Source organism: Diabrotica undecimpunctata, chromosome 5 (genome assembly GCF_040954645.1).
Source record: "Diabrotica undecimpunctata isolate CICGRU chromosome 5, icDiaUnde3, whole genome shotgun sequence".
NCBI classification, from domain to species: domain Eukaryota; kingdom Metazoa; phylum Arthropoda; class Insecta; order Coleoptera; family Chrysomelidae; genus Diabrotica; species Diabrotica undecimpunctata.
The window spans coordinates 56,087,255-56,104,812 of record NC_092807.1 but is presented as its reverse complement, the minus strand read 5'-3'; the positions used below and the strand labels follow the sequence as shown (position 1 = coordinate 56,104,812).

Sequence of the window (17,558 nt, the reverse complement as noted above, 5' to 3'; positions counted from 1 at the left end):
ATGATCTTTAAAATTAAAAAAACTAAAGCAAAATCGGTTTATCCGTTTAGGAGCTACGATGACAGAGACAGATACACACTGCACACTTACACACATTAAAATAAATTATAACCCCACTTCATTTTACATCGAGGGTTAAAAAAACAAAAACAGAAAAAAACGTTTTTACTCCCTGTCTGGTAGAAAAAGAAATAATAATTTTACTATCACAGTTTTAGACGTATTTTTGGGTTTTACCTTGCTCTCTGTATATTTTGTTAATTTTTTTTAGATAATACCAAAACTGATGGATCGATAAGGTCAAAAAAACCAAAGCGTTTACCTTCAGGATGGGAACGAAACAGGCGTAAGCTGGCAAGGAATAGTGGTTAGCAGTATGTCACCACAAAGGGAGTAGTTATTCCTTAGAATAGGCAGGGACCTAGATGCACATGTAAGAATGAGTGTTTCGGTAAGTTTACGGAGGTGAAAGTAGAAGAAATTTTTACAAAATTTTATACAATGAGGGATAAAAATATTTAAGATAGTTATTTAGGTACGTTTTTGGATGTAAAAAAATTATCTAGAAGAAGAAAGGCTACCATTACCAAAACGAAAAAATTTAGTAAAAAGTACCATATGAAAGTAGGAACAAAAAGTTTTTTAGTTTGTCGCACTGCATTTTGTAATATGCACGCTATTACTAAAAGTCGTGTTCAAAGAATTTAAATTTTCGAGCTACTGGAAACCTACCTGGCAAAGATGCAAGGGGAAAGCATCATAATCGGTCTAATAAAATACCAGATGAGATAGTCGCTATTCTCAATGAGCACATTAAAAGCTTTTCTTCACGTAAGTCAGATTATTCTCCAACGAGTCGCAAAAAAGGTACCTTCCAGTCGGATCTTACTGTATAAAGAATGCATGGACTTTATTTGCAGAAGTACGAGTAAGAACAATACACTTTGTTAATGAAGCAGTAGTGGCACAATTCTGAATAAAACTTAAAAGAGTACAAACACCTAAGCCCAAACAAGTAATAGATATCAATCGTTTAAATGATGAAACAATTAAACATCAGGTAGAAACAAGCATTCAGGCAAATCTTAAAAAACTTGAAAAGATAGAGAAAATACCAGAACTAGACATTAATAAACACTGGGCCATTATTAAAAAGAACGTGCTGGAGCCCGCTAAAAATATTCTGAAGAGAGAAAACCAAAGAAACAGAAATAATGGATGAGTGAGGGCAAAAATGAGGAACAGTATAAGCAAATTAACACAGAGATCAAAAGAAAAATCCGCGACGCTAAAAAACAATGGTTGCAAGACAAATGTAAGGAGATTGAAAACTTGGAAGCCAAATATGATTCGTTCTATCTTCACAAGAAAGTTAAAGAAATGATCAACAATAGAAACAGGAAGCAGACAGTACTTATAGACAAAAAAGAGAACATGATAATGGAAACAGAGGAGAAACTAAAACATTGGCAGACATACATAGAAAAACTATTTGACGATCAAAGGCAGCCTCCTTGTGATAATTTTCCAGAGGAGACAGGTCCAGAAATAAGCAAAGAAGAAGTAATGCAAGCGGTGAAGTCATCAAATAATAGCAAAGCTTCAGGACCAGACGAGCTACCAGCGGATATACTAAAGTTGATAGACGAAGATCGAATCCACTTGTTAGTTGACATATTTAACAAGATTTATGAAAACAGTATAATTTCTGACGACTGGCTAAGATCAACGTTTGTCCCTCTTCCCAAGAAGGCATATGCTAATCAGTGCAGTGATCATCGCACGATCAGTCTGATGAGCCACACCAATATTCCTCAAAATAATTCACAATAGAATTTACAGAAAATTGGAAGAAGATATCGGAGAAACTCAGTTTGGATTCCGGGAGGGATATGGAACTCGCGAAGCATTATTTGCCTTTAACATCTTGACATATCAGAAAGCAGTCGCACGCATCGAAAATAAATAGCACAACAAATAAAACTAAAATTAAAAAAGGAGTTAGACAAGGATGTGTGCTGTTACCAATGCTATTTAATCTCTATTCGGAAGAAATTATGAAGAAAGCATTGGAGGAAGAAGAGATTGGGATAAAAGTTAACGGCCAACCAATTATTAATATTAGATACGCAGATAATACGGGTTTAATAGCGGAGACAGTAGAAGACCTGCAAGCCATTTTAAACAAGGTAGTCACAGCTAGTGAAGAGAAAGGGTTAACAATGAACGTCAAGAAGACGAAATTCATGATTATTTCAAAAAAACTAAGATTGAATGCAAACCTGTACATTCACAATAACGAAATCGAACGGGTGCACAAATATAAATATTTGGGAACAAGCGTTAATAACAACAATGACATCACAAAAGAAATAAAAACTAGAATTGGAAAGGCTCGAGCCGCTTTTGTTAATATGAAGGACAATCTGGGAAGTCATGATATTAACTTAAACCTGAAAATGAGATTGGTTAGATGCTACATCTTCTCGATACTGCTGTACGGAGTAGAGACTTGGACTTTAAACAAGAGCAATATTGATAAACTAGAGGCCTTCGAAATGTGGATATACAGAAGAATTTTGAAAATACCTTGGACAGACAAAGTAACAAATAGTGAAGTTCTTCGAAGAATGAACAAAGAACGGGAGCGGTTGATCATGATCAAGAGAAGAAAGTTGGAATATTTTGGTCATGTGATGAGAGGGAAAAAGTACCGATTGCTCCAGTTAATTATCCAAGAAAAGATTCAGGGCAAACGAAGCTTGGGGAGACGACGTATATCTTGGCTGCGCAATTTAAGAGACTGGTTCCAGTGCACATCTAATCAATTATTTAGAGCAACAACTTCAAAGATACGAATACCAATGATGGTTGCCAAACTCCGTAGCGGAGAGGGCACTTGAAGAAGAATGAAGCACGAAAAAATTAATCCTAAAATAACCTATGATTTCTATTATAGATATTTGAAAGAACAGTTTAACCTGTCCTTTGGATATCCAAGAACTATATCCAACATAGCAATAGTAGAGCAATTTCAAACGAGGGTTCTTCGTGTCATCACTGAAGCGCCGTGGTTCATTTCAAATGCAGATATTTACAGGGAATTGAAGATCGAAACAGTGACACCCCAACGAGTTAGCAGTCAAAAGATTAAACATTGGAACTTCTCTTTACTTACCGTTTAGAAAATAGGTGTCTAGACTTAGTTTTAGTTATTAGTAATAAACTTAGTAGGAGATAATAGTCGTTGGACTAAAACTCGTGCTTACATATTATATTCGTTCAACATAAATGCTTGTTACTTGTTTGTATGTAACAGATTGTGATTTAAAACAAACAGAAACGATCACCGTCAGGGGAAATACTTCTACGAAGACGTTCTTAAAAGAAGTTTTTAGCTCACATTGTGTGGTTTTGAAAAACCTACTTGTATTATTCAAAAAATATCAGTTTTTCTAGGCATATTTCAAATGCATCACATTTTTTGTCAAAACAAAAAATCAAAATTTCAGGCTTTAGGTTTTTAGGTCATAAATTTTATTGTTTTTATGAGAATCTTTTGCTTCAAAACGCATTTTTATTTTTATCGAGAGGACACTTTTATGAAAAGATATCGAATTCTAACCGTCGAGTTGATATAAATTTTATTTAAAATTGATATAAATTTTATTTAAAATTGATTTCGCAAGCGCAACTGACATTGAAAATTGCCGGTCGCTTTATTCGTTGTTTCTGAGAGAACCGTTTATTATACATAAAAAATAATTTAAAGATTTTTATTTAAAATCATCTTAGCTATATTTTTTACTTAAAATATTTTTTCTGCGATGTGTAGATGCTTAATAAATCGATTGTTTCCGTTTTCCACTACTTTCCCCTTACTTTCCCGTTTTTAAAGGCTCACTGGCATTTTAGTCTCTGACGACTGGAATATAATAATCGAAAAAACTTTATAACATGCAACAAAAAAGGACAAAATAAATCTTATATGTATATCATTGTATACGACAAAAATATATGTAAACATTTTGTATGCAAGAGGCATAACATTAATACTATTACCTGCCAAAATTGTGTGTTTATTTTTAAGTGGAGGAGGAGAAAGAGGGATATTAGTAAAAACGTTTTTTTTTTTAAAATAAGATTTATTATTTTATCATGTTGTTAAATAATATTTTTTGTACTATTTTGAACTAAATCATTTGATTGAACTATATGAAATGTACAATTAATTAGAGTTTTTATTAGTTTTTCTGCTTGCGGGATAAAGTGAAGCTGCGCGCGAACACCAGTGATTTTTAAAAGCGGGCCCACCTGAGGGTTAAAATACAAAAATATTTTAAACATTTAAATATTAAAAAATGTTAAAATACAAAAAACATAGTAAGTAGTAAGTAAGCATAAGTAAGGCAGTAGATGTGGGCCACTTATACTTATGTTTTTCACATACGAGAACTATAAGGGATATTTTATTAAGCAGAAAATTTGTTTTAATGCTGAATAAATAAGTATTTTATGGATGTACAGGAAAGTATACATTAAGTGGTTAATTAGAAAATAAACTTTTTTTAAAATATGTTATATAAAAATGTAACATATAAAATATGCATCTAAAATTTGTTATATTTCTCTTATTCTACTAATTTTAGGGTTAATATTATTACACTGATAAATTTTCTATATACAAGTAATTTTATAAATTAATTATTACATTTTATGCCTCTTGTAATAAGTCTACTAGTCTATCTCCTTCTCTGAAACCTGTTTCAATGGCTCCGTGAACGGTAGAGAAGTGGTCTGTGCTTGTGGCTTCTCCAGCAAAAAATAAAGTGGGTTTATTATATGATTTGGCAATTATTGGTCTAGCTAAATCTTCAGCCGTTGCATTGTGCTTTTCTTGATCAATACTTTTGTAGACATAAGAACCACAAAAATGAGGATTACTGCTCCATTTTGACCTAAAAGGTAAATTATTAAATATAATAAAAAGGCACTTTAAAAATAAAGAAAGCACATAAATTATTTACTTCAAATTGTAAAATACAATGCGACAGATTGATCGAAAATCATGTATAAAAAAATGAATGAAAATGATTATATAGTGGCAATCCATAACATTTTGATTCTATTCACCGTGCTCAATGTTATGAAATTAGTTTGATGAAAATGTATTTATTTTTGTTAAGAACAACAACTCAAACAAATGTTAAAGCCCAAAAAAATCGTAGAATATTGATTGAACATTGTAAACTACAAATTTAAATTGACTTCTTTGTAACATTTATTTATAAAATAAACTGAAACTATGCTGGATAAGTCAATATGCTTCTAAACATAATTGAACTATGAAGAGGGTCGATTTACCGTGTCTTCTTCATTTTCTTCTTCTTTCAGATTTTTTTAACCCATGGATCCGTGACGTTGTGGACAAAGACGCAGCAAGTGGGAGCAATAAGGTTGCTAAGTAATATACAAAGGCTAGCATGTCTGTTTATTATGGGATCCATAAAAACAACTCCTATTGCGGCGTCGGAAGTCTTGCTAAATGTTCTACCACTTTATACCTTAACACAGAGCGAAGCTAGAACTGTGATGCACAATTCACAAAATACACCAATTCAAATTCAATTCATTCAATTTAAAAAAATACACCAGATGCATAGTGATGATAATAGAAAGCTAATCGAGGAGATAAAAGCAAGTACACTGATGGATCAAAAATATTGGAGGGTGTAGGAGCCGGTATAGTAGGGTTTAAGCAAGTAATGTATTTCCTGGTAAGTCTGTCTTAGGATGTCACAATTTTAGAGGTGAAAATAACGGCAATCTATCACTGCATAGAAGAAATATAAAGGCAGAAAAGATCACACCATTAAATTGCCATCTTCACAGATAGATATGTAGCACCCAAGTCCACATGTGTCAATTCTAAGCTAGTATGGGATTTTGTGGGTAGGTACCCTAAATAAACTAGGAGACCATAGCAAGGTAGCCTGGGTACTCGGAAGCAAAGCGCTAACCAGAATGGCTATAAGAAGGTGGGTAGCACAAAAATCTCTAGACTGGTGGAGGAAGTTACCAGGACAAAGAGAGGCGAAACAATTTATTATGATTATGAACATTTATTAAAAGTAAGAGCAGACCCAATACGCAAAGAGAGGAAAACAGACAAACCATAGTAGATCTTTAAGAAAGCACTGTAAGCTAAATAGGTTACTTATTTAGCTAAATAGCTAGGGTAGACTACCAAGTGATTGGCCGGTCACATTTCTATTAAGGAATTAAATCATAGAATTATGTAATAAATGTTTATCAGTAGGAATATTACGTTGCTCCCAATAAAAAATCAGTTGTAGTTTATACAAAACCAAACATTTCTAGTCTAGAATAAAATTTAAGTTCCAATAAATCTTTTATAATACCTGTCTGTCAAAAATTAGTAATTGGCATGGCTCCTCCAGTGATTAGTTACTAATTTGTCAGTTATTGGCCAAGACGGATTATGAAACTTCTAGTGATTAGCCATCAATCAATCAGTTATTGGCCGAAAAAGATAATTAAAAATTGAACAGGTTTGGGTACTAATTAAAATAATAATATGTAGTATTTATTCACAGTAAAGAAACTACACAAAACCAAAATAATTCCCTATTAATATAATTCTCTTTTAATATAAAAGTAAAAAATGATACATACGTACCTATAAGACTTAATTAATTTTATGTTTGTTTTTTAGACATATATTGCAGCTAAATATTTGTGAATTTGATTAATGCATATTAAGTCCATTTATGCAAAAAATGTGGTAGGCCCTTCGGCAAAAGTTACATTTAATTCCAAGATTTTGCTCTTTAAAATTATAGGTACACGAGAAGCACTAAAATTATAAGTACTAAGTTTAGGTGTCTTTGCAAACTGCAAAGTCTCATTCAGATTTGGAGGCCTTTGTTCGTTTGTGTTTTCATTATTGTTATTAGGCAGTGATAGTTCAATTTGCTCCGTACCTGTAGGTTCTGGGGGCATATCTTGGACGTTAATAATTTAAATATTTTCATCCAGGAATCCATCTAATATTTGCTCGTGATTTACAATTAATACAGGAATCTCATTATTGTTGAAATCGGAAGGTTCAGGCTCTTCTGTATGGGCAGTGCTATCGGTAGGCATATTTAAAGTTTGCTGTTCCACCGGAATCACTTCTATGGCCTGAAAAATGTGTTTAAAACTTTTCCAAAACTTAAACAATAGAAGTTGTTTATTTTCTGTAACATCATTGTAATCATTGTTAAATTCTTCAATAATGTCATTTCCTACTATGCGAGAGAAATGTATTGTAACTTAATGTAACTTAAAATAAAAATAAAATTGTAACTTAAAAATGTGTTACTTAGATTTTCTGACTTTGTTTCGGATTCAACTGTCAATATTTTTTGTCCTCCAAGACACTTGGAATAATCTAAAGCATTTGGATTCCAAGGGTATAGTCCGCAAGCCTTGAATCCACTTTTTATTGTTTCTGACTTTCCAGTTTGTTTCACGGCAATTTTCAGAACATTTGCAAAATGATCTTTTGATAATGTCTCTGAAGGATGATCTCGTCTCCATTGTATAACAGCCTTCTTCCATCCACTTTTGATAGGCTTAAAAGCTGCTGGTTGAAGTAATCTCGTAGAGTTAGGATATAGACATATTAAAACCATATTTAGTTTTTTACACAAGGTAATAAGGTTGTACGTCATGTGTGTTCGATGACCGTCTAAAAACAAAATGATCGGAAAAGACATATTTACCTTTTTTAAATGCGGATAAAGTATGTTTTCAATATAATCACACATTAATTCTGCTTTCATCTAGTCCGTATCAGAAAGGCCAATGCCCCATTCACCAGGAACAGACTTGGCGATATTCGCAGGAAGCCGCTTATATGGATACACGACCATCGGTGGTGTTATTCCTCTAGATGCTGTAAAAGTAAACATCACAGTGATGGTAGATTTAGACGATGAATGTTCCACTTCATAAACATTTGATGCCCCCCTAGGCGCTAGAACTTTACTGTTTTTCGGGCACAGAATAAAACATGTCTCATCTGCATTCATAATACGATCGGGGCACTGTAACACTTCCGTAAGTCCTTTGTCTATGAAAAAACTTTCAACTTCAAAAAACCATTTTCGTATGTCACTTTCCGAAACATTTGCGCTAGCCGCGGTTACATCTTCTGCTGTACGCAAAGAAATCTCAGAAATGCTTCGTAGGAGAGCTTTGTACCAAGTTTCGCCAGGACAATTGTTAACAAAAGGATTATCTCTGGGATTGCTATCAAGAAACTGCTTAACTGATTCCTGCACATCTTCCTTTCGACGTGGAAACCCTTTCCTATGATTTTCGAAAATCCAGTTTACCAAAATTTTTTCTTCTTCTGATAGAAGAATTGGATTAGGTCTTAAATTTCGTTTCGTAAATTTTTTACTTTTTCGAAATTGTAGGGTTGCCCTTGGAATTTTATACCGCCTTGAAACTTCTCGTAATTAAAACCTGTTGTTTATTTCATCTAGGGCAGTTTGAAGCTCTTCTTCTGTATACTTTTTTTAGTATTTCTCTCCGTCAGTAATTTTAGGTATTGTTCCAAAAAAGTTCATTTTACTATTACCTGAAATTTGTAAAAATCAGTTATTGGCCCTGTGTAACATGAGTTATTGGCCGCAGGTCAATACCTGATTTTAATGATTTGTTTGTAGCATATAGACTAGCAATAGCATTAATATGCCCAAAGAGTTCAAAAGCATTTATAGAAAATATAATTTCGTCGAGGTATTTAAAAGTCAGTTATTGGCCATCAGGCCAATCACTAATTTAGTATGAGTTTTATAATCTAAAGATTGGCCGTCATTTATTTTCTTAAATTTACTAGTTATAACTTAAAAAAATCATTTAATTAGCTACCAATTACTTAACTAAGACAATCAAAGTAAGAAAATCAGGATTTTAAAGAAAATAAACTGCACAAACACTTACCAAGATGTAGTCGCCCTTAGCAACTTCTTTAGAAATCTAATATAATACTACACACGACTGAATGGCCTGTTAACAACGAGTTCTAGCGGGAAAATGGCAGATTGTTTAACAACGAAATTTTATAGAAGTAGCCTTGAATGTTGGAAGACGAATTTGATACTGGTATTTAGTATTAGTTGTACAGTGATGCCTTGTTTTGAAAAGTTTTTTAATGGGGGCCAATGACTGACACAAATATTAAATATGGCCAATCACTGGGTATTTTACCCTAAATAAATTGCAACAAAAAATAAAATTAAAGTATTGGTATAATGTGACGTTCATTAATTCAAAATAAGTCAAATATTTTAGCAAAGGCTACAGGTAAGGTAAAGATAATAAAACATGCATTTGGCTGGATTTACTTTTGAGATAAGGCACACTACTACTTTTTCTTCTTCTTTTTATGTGAAGATGACTCTGTCTGTTTTTCAATGTATTTTCAGTAAGTTGTCGGTCCATTGTTTTCGTGGTCTTCCTACTGATCGTCTTCCTATTGGGGAACCGTCTTTTGCCGTCTTAACTACTCTATTTGTTGTCATTCGACTTATGTGATCGTTACATTCTACTATTTTATTTCTTACCCAGTTATTGATGTTCTCCACCTTAAATCTACGTTATATATCTGTACTTCTTGCTCTGTCCCATAGTGTCTTACTATCAATTTTTTATCTCTGCTGTTTCTATCACCCTTTTTGTCCTGTCTGTATCAGATCGTCTTTGTGCCGCGTATGTAATTGATGGTCTGATGACTGTTTTGTAAATTATGCCTTTCGGTTCTTTTCCGATAGTTTTATTTCTCCATATTGAAATATTCAGGCAACCTGCGGCTCTGTTTGTACTTCAGGATGATTCTTATTTTACATAATACTACGATATGGTCGCTACCCACATAAACTGAGTTGAGGCATCTTACGTCGATTATTTTCTATGGATGTATATCTCTGTTGGTTATACCATAAATCTATCATAAATCTTTGTTCACCATATTGTTCTGAAGCTATTTTCTTGTGGCATTTTAAATTAATTACTATTTAAATGGGAATAAGCCACAATTAAAGGTTAAAATACGTTTATTGACGTTTCAATTTCCACTTCGGAAATCGTTCTCAAAATACAAACATTAGTAAATTAAACAAATTTTGTTTTTTGTTACTTAGTGAAAAATTCTTCTAATAAATTAATTTTATCTGACTTATCTATATTAACAATTCAGACATACATTATCCATTTTAAATTAGACGACTTTAAAATGATATTGCCAATATTGTTGAGTTGCGTTCCTGGGACGACTTTACATATAAGATAGTTCATTCGAATACATGAAATCAACTTTAACTTGAGAATATCCATCAGAAAAAAATCATAACATGTAATTCGTCTTTAAAAAGATAAATACATGCCATGATGACAGTAAAATTCTCCTGTTAGTTATTCCATAGTAAATTATGAGGGAAAAACCAGGAAAAAACCTCATAATAATATCTCGACATGGTAAGTATTTGATCGTGCATTTAGTTTACCTTCAATAAACACCAAATTCCGATTTTATATGTTTGTTATTTAAAAAACATAAATGATGTATTCTCTATATGTTCACCAGTTTTATTAAATGTATATTTGTGTTGGGCTTTGTGGTCAAAAAATATGTTGTTTATTAAAGTTCGTTATTCGTGCAGAAATTGATCCTCAGTTCTCCATTTTCATTTTAACATTCTCGTTATGTATTTGCTTAATTCCGTGTATTACTTGAATGCCTAATCGAGCCTTAAAATCCCCCAATATTATCTTTTTACTGACTTAATCTACTGCTTGTTGTAATGGGTTACAAAACGTTTCCCTTGTTGTTTGAGGCTTGTTATTTTCTGGGCCATATATTTCGATGATATTCAGGTCCTTGGCCCGGTTTTCTTTTGCTACTTCATTGTAGATTAGTATGTATTTACCCAATTTTGATTGTCATTTTCTATTCAATCTCTATTTTTTTCTTTTTCAGCTCTTGGGTGATGTTCTTAGTCCCTTGAGTTCAGTGATATAATATTCCAAGTAGTAATTTTCATCTGGGTTTTGAATATTTTTCGTTTGTCTTGCCATAGTCGTCTTTATAGTATCAATTCGGTTCCGAGGCTGTGCATTGTTTATTTGAGCAGTATTTTTTTTACGAATGGTAGGTTGCTAACCTTACCTTAAATTATATATTTAGAAACTTCTTTGGCTAAATTTTTAGCTCCCTAAATATGGTTATAAAAATCGCTAATCTAACCCTGCCATTGAAAATGACAGAAAAATCACACAAAAACTAATTATTTAGAAGTTTTTAAAAAAATACTTACAAAAAACCTAATTTTTCTTTTTTTGAAAAATTCAAATATTTTTCCTGAATTCAATTTTTATTAAAAAAAAATCTGAAAAAACCAAGTTACTTCTGGGTATTAAAATAAATATATGTTCGGGGATTTCTTTAAGATTTGGTGAAGCAAAGGTTCGCGCAGTTATTTTTTTTTTGATGGAACTCTTTTTTTGCGTTAATCCTGGGGCTTCATAGGGAACTAAATTTTTTTTTAAAGGACTTTTTGAATCCGTTCCTTCGAGTGCCTAATTCCAAAGAAATATCCAGTGCATCTTATTCCACTATAGTCTTTCCAACTTTTTCAAAAATTTTTCGAAACACTTTTAAAGAAACTGCTACATCAAGATAATATGGTTAACCAAATACATTGCCTTAATATTTATTTTTATCAAGGTAGAAAAAATTAAAAATAATAAATATAAATATTTCACAAAATATACTAACCATATATTATATGGAACTCTGTATTAGAACGACAAAAGACTGACAAAACTAAACAGCACTTATAAAGTCAATCCATATTATGGCAATACATATATATATATATATATATATATATATATATATATATATATATATATATTTATATATATATAAATATATATATATATAAATATATATATAGATATATATATATATATACATATATATATATATTTATATATTTATATTTATTTATATATATAAAATCAGAATTACAAAGTTGAGGAAAAAGCTTTGTGTAATTTTTTTTAAACTTACCTTAAAATTTCGTCAGGTTCGCAGATATCGTAAATTTTACCTAAAAACTTACGCAAGACAAACATACAAACAGCAATGACGTCTTTGTCACTCATATACTCTACTTCTGCCGCCATTTTTCCAACTACCCATCCTAATAACGTATTTACTTGACTATCAATGATGTAAAATCCAAACACATCTTCTAACCAAGATTTGCCGTGTTCATCAATTGGTCCAGAAGCTGGCAATTCGTTTCGTAGATTTAAACTATCCTTTTCAGTCCATAATAAATTAAAACCTTTCGTGCCGTCTGGCCACCTGAAAAATCCCTGGGTTTCTTATAATTGTGTGCTTAATATTTCCCAATAATAAATGTTTATTCAGTACAAGTAAATCATCAGTGGAGTAAAAGACAAGTAAAATAAACACTCATACGTAATTAATTTGCAATTATGAATACACGATTCAGGTATTTATTTAGTGATACATACTTAATTTATAATAAATTTAGGTGTAAAAAAAGATGAAATGTCATCAAAAATTTAAAAATCACTTACTTAATTTTGATTATTGAATTAGGCTTATATATCTTTACATCTTTCTGTTAATATATTAATACTATTACATTATATTTAGTATAGTCATAGACCCTAAGTAAGGCTTTGTTGAAATATTTGAAAGCCAAAGTTGGAAATAAGAAGGTCCTTGAACATTGAACCAAACAACAAAATTGATTATCGCAATAAAAAAGTTGCAAGCTGGATAGTTTTATTTACTTTATAAGACACTCACTATAGACTATAAGACACACTGAAAATCATAACTTTTGCAATTATTATACTTATTGTATACTATGTGCTACATCGAAATTGTAGCTTGATAAGAAACGCGGGAAATATTTTGTTAAAACTATCGAATATGAACATTTTGTCATTTTGTCTTGATCAAAATATCGAATATACTGCAAATGACGAATCGACACTTTTGTTTTGTATAACTTTAACTCAAGGCAAATTGGTACAACGCAAAAGGACGAATGTGTTACATTCATTAGTTTCAGTGTTGTAATTAATACAATTATTCAATTATAATCTGCGAACTCTCGAAAATACTAAACATTACTGAAAAGAACAAAACGTACGTGTTTACAATTGTGTGAATTGTTGCTTCCAAAAAGTTCTTTCAGTGAGGTACTTTATGGAGAAACTTTTCATGAAGACTAGCATTGACGGAAACTTTTTATGTCTTGAAACCAAACAAAAAAGAGGCAAACAAAATAGTATGAACCCCGTTAAAGCATACGAAGAAAGGCTCCCAATCACGGATGCGAAGAAAAAAAACCTGTTTTCACCATGTGAACAAAACTTAATACCTATAAATCTTTACCAACATCTAGTACTGCCAGAGATTTTCTTCCAGAACCTGACGCCACTGAAGACAATGATAACGTTTAATTCAAAATTGAAAACTTTTAATTTACCATTATTTTACAACAATTGAGGGTCATGACTGAGTACTTGAGGTATCTACAGGACGTGAAGTTCTTTTACAGGACGTGAAGATTATTTTAACTTTTATGTCTTTTACGCTTCTAATTACATTAATTTTTTAGCAATAAATACTGTCATAAAAATATTTTTAAGAATTTCTTTAAACAAAATTTTCCCATTTTACCATACAACTTCAATTTTTAATTAAATGATTTCTAATAAACTTTGTAAGAACATTAAAATATTTTCTCCTCCTTTTCAGTTAGACCAATTAGACCAATATGAAGTATCGAAAATGCCACATTCGCAATTTTGAAACATTACACCAAATGAATGTGTTAAAATTATACCAATATGAACTGTCAAAAATGCCACATTTGCAATTTTGAAACATTGGACCAAAATAAATCGTTGACTAATACAAAAAGCAAAGTAACGAATCTGATTTTTGGGAAAGAAAAAAACGGTAAGCAGTTTAATTTTTTTCTCAATCTAACAAGGATTAAACATTGAATATAAAAAATATAAAAAATTTTTCATTTATCAAGGCGCTGATTTAGGATTCTCTAAAGAAGAGTTATCTTCCTACCCTGAAAAGTACCACTTTTCACATTCGATAGTTGGAAATGGTAGGGACGATTTGTGAAGAATCATTATTTTTTATTTCAGTGTTTGAATTATTTCGTTTGTCTACATAGTGTACTACTTGTACTTTTACGATATTATCGTATTGTATAAGTACCATCGTAAACCAAGATAAGGATAAATATAGTGAAGCTAAGAATTAATATAAGTTAATTAAGTATAAACAATTAGGTGGTGGGGTATGACATACCCCAGTGAGTTTAAAATTAGCGCCAATATTTTTATCGGTAAATTAGCGCGACAGGCATTTCAGTCCCTTTTGTTAGATTAGAACCTTGAAGGAGATCTCTTACTCTTAGTTGTTGATTTACTTTAGAAGTGAACGCACGCATCGCTGTTTTGATCCAAACGTCGTTGGGGTATAATATACCCCACCACACAGGTAAATTAATATATTTATGGTAGTATTGTTTGAGTTGGGCATTTACATCATAATATAATTTCCATTAAAATTATTTATTTTTAATGAAAATGATGAACGGGAGCAGGCAAGGCTTCAAGCTTTATGGGACGATTTATAAGACGATGATGTAGTAATTTGATCTGAAAGCGAAAACGAATCCGACAATGAAGACAACAGTAGCCACAACTCTGACAGCGAGGAAGATGCTATTGATTTAGAACAGTCGGTGGCTGATATAGAAATCGAAAATGAACTCTTGGGGCAAGGACAGGAGAGTCTAAAGAAACATTACGTAGGTAAGGACGGCACTAAATGGTCTTCAACATGCTTTCCTATAAATGTAAGAACACGCTCAGTAAATATCATTACGCATTTACCAGGTGTAAAATGAAATGCAAAAATGGCGAAAACTCCCGTGGAATGTTTCAATTTACTTTTTACACGTAGTATGATGGATGATGTCGTAATTTGGACTAATATAAAAATAAGAAGGAAGTCCACTTGCTACGATGAAAACCATCAGTATGCACATCGCGAAACCAATGCAACTGAAATAAGAGCGTTCTTTGGACTATTGTACTTGGCTGGGGTGTTCAAGTCTGCTCTGCTTAATTTAGGAGATCTTTGGTCGACCGATGAAACTGGAATAAGCTTATTTAGAGAGACGATGACTTTACAACGATATATTTTTTTACAGTCTTGTCTACGTTTTGACAATATAGAAAATCGAGAAGAAAGAAAAAAACTCGATAAAGTGACTACAATTAGAGCAATTTTCGAAAAATTATTTGTGTAAAATATCCAAGATGTCTATACGCCAAGCGAATACCTTACTGTTAATGAAAAGCTGGAGCATTTAGAGGCCACTGTGTTTTTCGCCAGTATATGCCGAAAAAGTTTGCACGATACGGATTAAAGATATTCGCAATCGTTGATGCAAAATCATATTATGTGTTGAATTTAGAACTATACGTGGGATTGCAGCCAGAGGGACCCTTTTATTTGAGCAATAAAACATTCGATAATTGGTTCACAAGTTATGAGCTGATGCTGAAGCTTTTAAAAGATCATTAACTGACGTCTACTGAAACTGTAAGAAAAAACAAAAGATACTCAACTGTGCCGGTATAAATACTAGAGTAATTTATTAACCAAAATACTGTCAATTTTCAGTTAAAACGAAGGGAATTTTTGAAATTATCAGCAATACAGTTACTAACAGAATACAAACACATTCGGTCTATCAACTTAAAGCTTCCGCAAAATTTACAAGTCCATTCTGAAGGAACTGTAACAAATGGTGAAGTGCAATCAGGTAAACGAATAAAAGTAGCCAAAAGATGTAATGTTTGCCCGAGAAAAAATGACAGAAAGACCTTTTATAATTGTGTGATTTGTTAAAAAAGCTATATGTTTAGAGCATTCAGTGGTGCATTTTGATACTCCGAGATAGAGTAGTGGCTATACCGTTCTGAGGAGACCTAAAGAGGTCGAAATACGTATAAGCGGCTGTCGCTGCCCTGTACCAAAACAAAAATCTAATACCGTCATTATGTGTTACAATTTTATTCTGTTTGTGTTTAATATTTATTTAATTGATTGCTACACTATTCCTGTATTGTGAATCCGTTTTACCTCAATATAAAAATGTGCTGTTATTTTTTTAAACCACTACCTTGTCATCTCGATTTACTAATACCAAGTATATTCATCTAATTAATAAGAATGTCTAGTTTACTAGCTCCATTAAAGGATTATTCATTTTATGTTCTAATGTGCACTTTCACCATATCAAGTCGGGGTTCGTACCTTCTATGATTGAAGATTCAGTTTCCGAAAAACAAACGGCTTCCGAAAAATAGTACTTTTTACAATCATTGAATTTAGGAGCTTATTATAAAAATATGGGTACGTTTATGCTGTAGTCTCTCTACACTTTTGAAATCTTGTGTAAACTTTGCAAGTTAATTTGTATATTCAGAAACCAGTTTATAATAAAAATGTATTTTTAATTATCTTGTATAAAACTATTAATCTTATATTACTACATTACTTACCACTTAGTAGGGAATTTGATTAAAATTTTATTTACAACACCCAATGAAATATGCTCTATACAATTAACTTTATACCATGGGAGTTCCGGTACAAACCAACTTTTGTAAAATTTCTTTAAAACTCCCACGGATGCGGTGATTAATATATGATCCGCTGTATACGAACTTCCATCTGAACAATAAACCGTAGGTTTATTCTCATTCAAAGTATTTCCATCCCAAACTATTTTGTTAACCTCTTTGTTAAGCAAAATTTTATCCTCAACTGGAAGTGTTTTTGTGAGATCTGGAGTTTTCTCCTAAAATTTAATCATTATATTTATTTCCAAATTATAGTCATTATATTTTTTGAGAGCTGTCAAACAATTGCCAAAAATTCAGTCATTCAAGTTTTTCTTAAACGTGAAGAGGTTTTATTGATTTTTAACGAGTGGAATAGTTCAAAATAATTATTTATTTATTTTTTTATTTATTTTTAACGGGCTGCGGCCCAATAAGATTAAAATGTTTACAATGTATACAATAAAACAAAAAAATAAAAGTATAAATATCACAAACTTAATTACGTAATTTAGTTTTACGCATCAAAATGATGATTACCTATTCCACAGCACTCAAATTAATACATGCTTGAAACCTGAAATGAATTCAGTGCAAAAGAAATCTAGATCTGGGTCGTGTTCTACGTAAAAGTACATGCAGAACAACCTCAAGTAGCTGAGGACACAAGACTGTAGAATTAATTATACCATAAAGCATTTTTGCATCTTTAATTAATCGTTGGTCGTACAATGAGAGATTACCAAGTTGGGTTTCAATCTGATCATAATTTA

At 31.8% G+C, this 17,558-nt stretch overlaps 1 protein-coding gene across 2 annotated transcripts in view; it reads right to left on the bottom strand.

Annotated features, from left to right (window-relative positions):
* Positions 1–4,143: 4,143 nt before the first annotated feature.
* LOC140441323 (spermine oxidase-like) overlaps positions 4,144–17,558 on the bottom strand; it is a 52,547-nt gene continuing 39,132 nt past the window's right edge. Inside the window, exons 4-7 of one of the 2 annotated variants that reach the window (XM_072531973.1) lie at positions 16,726–17,024; positions 12,149–12,448; positions 4,712–4,958; positions 4,146–4,314 (exon numbers count right to left, since the gene is read on the bottom strand). In XM_072531973.1, the coding sequence (XP_072388074.1) occupies positions 4,715–4,958; positions 12,149–12,448; positions 16,726–17,024 (843 nt within the window). In that variant the 3' untranslated portion in view covers positions 4,146–4,314; positions 4,712–4,714. Of the gene's footprint in view, positions 4,959–12,148; positions 12,449–16,725; positions 17,025–17,558 lie in introns of both variants that reach the window. The other variant, XM_072531972.1, reaches the window with a different exon arrangement.